Genomic DNA, 5,470 nt, shown 5'->3' with positions numbered 1-5,470 from the left:
AAAATCGCCGCTGAAATCCTTTTCTCAGTATGCAGAGCCTTTGGTGGAAAACACTTGTACACCAACTGTACATGAAAATCAAACCCGTTCATATGCAGATGTAATTATACCAGTTTTCCAGAGTCCAATGCCCAACTATGAGCTCATGTCAGGTTAGGTGAATTTGCACTGCAGTGCGGACCAAGATTGACAGCAAAACATACATTAGAGAACAGAAATGTACATCATCCAGTACATAAACTGAAATGAACACAGATGGCAACACATCGTTTTTATTGAAAATGACAAATGCCAGTCAGGCTTAGGCAATGCTGCCAGCATTAGAGGCAATTCTGGGCCATAGGTCAGCACACTCCTTTGCTACTGGGCCAGTGATCGCAGAACCTGGGGAAACAAAATGCAGTATTTATCCACTTGATAGGCTGTTTCACCCCTCATACGCGCACCAACTGTGCCATGCCTGGGCCTACTTAACGTCTAAGCACGACAGGTTTGACAAGCGTGAGCGCACTCATTTGCACCCCAGCGCCGCACCCTTCCCCAGTTTAATTTACTGTACTTTAAATATTAAGTAGGGGTGTCGAGACGAGACGATATTTTAACATCACTTTAAAAAAAAGACTTACAATGATAAAATTAAATATGATATATTGCAATCTACCAATTTCTACTCTTCTGCACTCAGTGTATGCTACCGGCCCCGCCTGCACCCACAGAGACAAAGACACTGTATGACTGACAAAAGGGCACTCTGGTCATGCCGTTCTATGGAACCAATGTGCCGTACACCAACGCAGAGTGAACCCTCTTCCTGTCTGGAGGAGAGAGATAAAAACAGACATGCATGCACATGGCAATATATTGAGGCCGACAAAATGATCAAGTTCATTTTCATTTATTGTGTGATTATCGTCCCAGGCCTAGTGCCCATCAGACTTTCTGAATGACAAATCTTCTCGTTTCAATTTCACGAGACCTTGTGACACCCCTACTTTTACAACACCCAGAATGCTAACATTCTGAATAAAAGTGAACCAATCATGGGGCTGGTGCAAATTATTTTTGGGCATTTGGATAACTAAAAGGCATTATGCAATAGTAATAAATTAAACATGAATTATATAAGTAACATTACATGCAGCCGGCAAAAAGTCTGTCTCATCACTGATTGAGACCAGCAGAAACAAATTTAACTGCGATCTCACCCACAGTTGTGAACTTAATATCCTCTTGCTTGACAACTCACCCTGTCACGGTTCATACAGAGCAAGTGCTTTTAGAAGAGGGTAGCAATTTAAATAATAAAAACAGAACCCACCTTTCATTTCACCTTTATTGTTTACAATGACACCTGCATTGTCCTCAAAGTAGAGAAACACTCCATCCTTTCGCCGATATGACTTCCGCTGCCTTATCACCACCGCAGGATGTACTGTTGAGAGTAAACTTACTTAGTGCACACGTCCACTTGCCATTTCCAAATACATTTGTTTTGCATATATAGTTGCCTCCAAGTACTTTAAGCTTTGCACCAGGGATGCAGCTTTTTATCATTTTAAATCCATCCATTATTTTGTTCGATTAATCGACAAATTGGATGAAATACTTTACAGCGGGGGTCAATTAAATTCATCCAAGGACCAGAATTTTTCTTGGCAAACACTTAGGACCCCATATTAGAAAGAAACAACAGTGCAAACAATGCATGTTGTGTTTGATTTCTATTTAAGCAATTTGCAAGATGACAACTCATACACTCTGGCAGCCTTCAAAGAATCAGGAAGTTCATAAAGTGCTTTGAATGAGTCATTCCACAAAACATTTACAAAATAAAATGACAATAGTTAAGATATTTACAACATTTTAAAATTTGAACTAGTGACAAATTGACCAGAATTCCCCAGTATTGTACACCACCAAAAAAAATTAAATAAAAAGATCAGTGTCGCACTGGCAGAGAACGGTACAATCTGGTGAAATTTTAAAGAGAAATTTAAAGTCAAAACTAAAACTAAGTCAACTGTTGCTTTAAAATGGCATGCTCATTTACTTGAAAGTTTCACTCACCCTTCTTCCTGAGCTCTGGCTTGCCCTTCTTGACTGTTGCCATTACCATGTCACCCACTCCTGCAGCAGGCAGACGGTTAAGACGCCCTTTGATGCCCTTCACAGAGATGATATACAGGTTCTTGGCACCTTAAGACAAGACATAGCCTTAATGGGACTTGCTACAGTTAAGCCATCATATGGCTGTGTGTAATATCCATGCTTGGGGTAATTTGTCAAAAACGCTAGTAAAATACCATCAGAAGATTAAAGTAGCTGTCTTATAACTTTAGGTGTCACCTTGTCTACATGACAATAGAAACAGGTCATTGAGTGGCAAGTAAGTTTCCCCTCAATGAGCAAGACATACTATAGTAAGCCATCATGTCTCATCACTGATTGAGATTGGTCAGTCATAAGATGTCTGCCATCTCACCCACAATGATGACATTGCTATCCCCTTCATCGACAACTCACTTGGTCACAGGACAGACAAAGCAAGTGCTTTTTGGAAGGGGTTATATGCCTCCTTTGAAGTACACATTCCTGGTGACCAGGCACAAGGAATGTCTGGCTTCTGCTTACCATTTAAGGTTTCACCAACAAGTACGTAAAAAACAGCACTTTTGCTCATCATCTACAATCCTTATGTGAAACATGAACACAGATCTCTTTCCTGTGTGTTCAAAATAGAGAAAAACTGCTAGCACAAGGCAGCTAACAATACAGGTAATGGGATTTACCGAGTCCACCTACAGTGCCTTCTATTAAAAACACTTCCGCAACCAATGTTTTTATCATTTTATGTAAACGCTGTACCATATAGTAACAGGCGCATTCACGATAACGTACTAGTTTAAGTATTTTATTGCATTGGTCATTGTAAACATTACCGGAACTTCCTTCCTGCGCGCATTGATTTCAGAGACCATACCATCGAACGCTACTTGCATCAACAGGAACAAGAGTGTTTGCGATCAATAATCATGGCAGCCAACTACTACTTTTTAATTTACATCCAGCCTGTGTGGTACAGCGAGACGAGGAAAGGAACAGGCATTTGTAAATGCATGTCAATTTATCAAGGCCGTCAAAGTTAGACCTTATTTTTATAGTCTAATTACGCGATTTTTTGATTATCGTGACAGGCCTAAAAGCGGTTAGCGCTAACTGAGCAGCAAATGAAATACCGTATCTGAGATGGTAAATGGTCTTTCACTTTCAAGGCACTCAAAGCACTTTTGACACTGCTAGCACAGCATTGCGCAAAATCTCTACCGTAAGAGTTGTTACTGTATTGTCGTAAGTCATACCCATTACTTCAAGCATACCTGTGTTATCTGCACAGTTAATAACAGCTCCCACTGGCAGACCCAACGAGATGCGGAACTTCGCCCCGGAAGAACCACCACGTCCTGTAATAAGAAGCATTGTTCAGTGTGTACCATCACTCGCTTTCAGCTCCACCTCATAAGGTTATCTTGAACCCAGTTGATGCGTAGATGTAGATTTACCCCCCCCCCCCCCATGCTTCTTGCTGTGCCAAATAATTGAATGTACTGTATAGCTTATTGTAACAAAATTGATGCAAACTGTTGGTTGCTCCTCCAGGAATGTGCATGTGTACGTACAAGACACACTGCATGTGACAGTAATGAAGGGAAGTAACATTCAGGTCGCACAACCATTTTTAATTCAATTTAATTTGTAATTGTGAAAAATGCTTTATTTTTCCCCAACTGTTTTTAAACCACTACTGTTAACATGTTAGCTGGTGTTTTTGTTTTTTTCTTTAGCCATTTGCAAACAGTCTCATGTACAGTAAAACTACTAATAGTTTAAAGTATGCATAATTAAAAGTACAGAGTGGTAATTATCAGATTCATTGGTAAATATATGGTGCCATGCCGGGGTCTAACATTTGGGCTGAATGTTCTCTTGCGACCAAACTTGCTGCTATAATATCAATACTGCAATTTACTATTCTGTGTATTGTGCCAAAAACCACAACGTTGCAAATGGTGGACAGTATATGGCACAACCCACAAACAAATCCACAATCTACTGAGGTAACATTGTTAAAAAAAAAACTGTATAATCTATGTGACGTAACGCCGACTGCTTCCACTGTACTGCACCTGGAAATGGCTACAATAACCATTATTGCAGTGGAATCCAGTACATGCCACTGGTTGGTAGCATTAATATTCGATATTTACTTACGAATAAGCCTGTTGGCCGACAGAAAAGCTTTCAAGTTTCTCAGTCTCCTTAAGACCACTGCTATGTTAGCATTAGCTATCTCTCACAAATTGCGGGCGTTACACGACGTATTATATTGAGTTTACGTACGGTGAACCCTTTCTGGAGAACCCAGAGGATACACAAAGATACACAAAACTGGGGTACGGTGCTCTAATTGGGAGTAAAAAGACAAGGCCTCAGATAGAACTACAACTAATATTTTATGTACGAAAAGTGCCGTGCTCAATAACAAACCTGAATAAAAAGCCAATTACTATAACACAAAACACATCGACTACATGGTTACATTCGATCGGCAAATGGAACAAGCTGATGGATACAGATTTTACAATGCGGATTCCTCACCTCTCTTCGACATGGCTGCACAGGGGAAAGAGATCGAAGGCGGAAAGAAATGTAGCAAATAAAGAATTCTACATCCGGGTCGTGACGGATGCATGTGCTGCATTTATAACCGTCGGAAACAGGAGCGTTAGTGTGGTTTGTGACCAATACTGTCGTGAACATTTTTCTGGACAAATAGCATAATAATTCAGATGCATTAAAAAAACTATAATTTGTGTTCATTACAACACAAAATTCAGAAATCTTAATTGTTTTTGTGTTTTTTCACAAAGGAACAACAAAAAAGAACCGACAGCAGAGACACCCCACCAAATTAGTTACCTAAATTATTCACAGTAAAAGCATAATTCGGGCACAAAAGCGCTAGAGTAGTGATGAAAAGTTCTGCTCTTTTTAAAAACCAACCCCAATAGAGCGGCTACACAACGTGGCGCCCTAGGCGAGATTTTATATGGCGTCCCCCTGCTGCGTTAATTTAAATACTCTTTCAAAATAAATTGAATGGCATTATTGTTACTATTGTCTTTAATATATAAGATAACGGTCAGCCAATTTATATAGTTAAATTACAAACTAATACAAAAAAACCTTACCATAAAAGACAATTATTGTAAATAAGTGAATAAATGATAATAAATGATATCATTAGTTATAGTTATTATTAGTCTCTCTCTCTCTCTCTCTCTCTCTCTCTCTCTCTCTCTCTCTCTCTATATATATATATATATATATATATATATATACAGTATGTCACAAAAGTGAGTACACCCCTCACATTTCTGCAAATATTTTATTATATCTTTTCATGGGACAC

At 39.2% G+C, this 5,470-nt stretch overlaps 1 protein-coding gene across 1 annotated transcript; it reads right to left on the bottom strand.

Moving 5' to 3' along the window:
- Nucleotides 1–252: 252 nt before the first annotated feature.
- Nucleotides 253–4,738, bottom strand: rpl23 (ribosomal protein L23). Its single transcript, XM_054760579.1, has 5 exons — nt 4,657–4,738; nt 3,378–3,461; nt 2,068–2,196; nt 1,319–1,432; nt 253–384 (listed from the first exon to the last, which is right to left on the bottom strand). Exons 1-5 carry the CDS (start codon nt 4,667–4,669, stop codon nt 302–304), a joined length of 423 nt encoding a protein of 140 aa, XP_054616554.1. The 5' UTR covers nt 4,670–4,738; the 3' UTR covers nt 253–301.
- Nucleotides 4,739–5,470: the final 732 nt, after the last annotated feature.

This window comes from Dunckerocampus dactyliophorus, chromosome 18 (genome assembly GCF_027744805.1).
Source record: "Dunckerocampus dactyliophorus isolate RoL2022-P2 chromosome 18, RoL_Ddac_1.1, whole genome shotgun sequence".
In the NCBI taxonomy this organism is placed as follows: domain Eukaryota; kingdom Metazoa; phylum Chordata; class Actinopteri; order Syngnathiformes; family Syngnathidae; genus Dunckerocampus; species Dunckerocampus dactyliophorus.
This window is presented reverse-complemented; position numbering and strand designations above follow the sequence as displayed.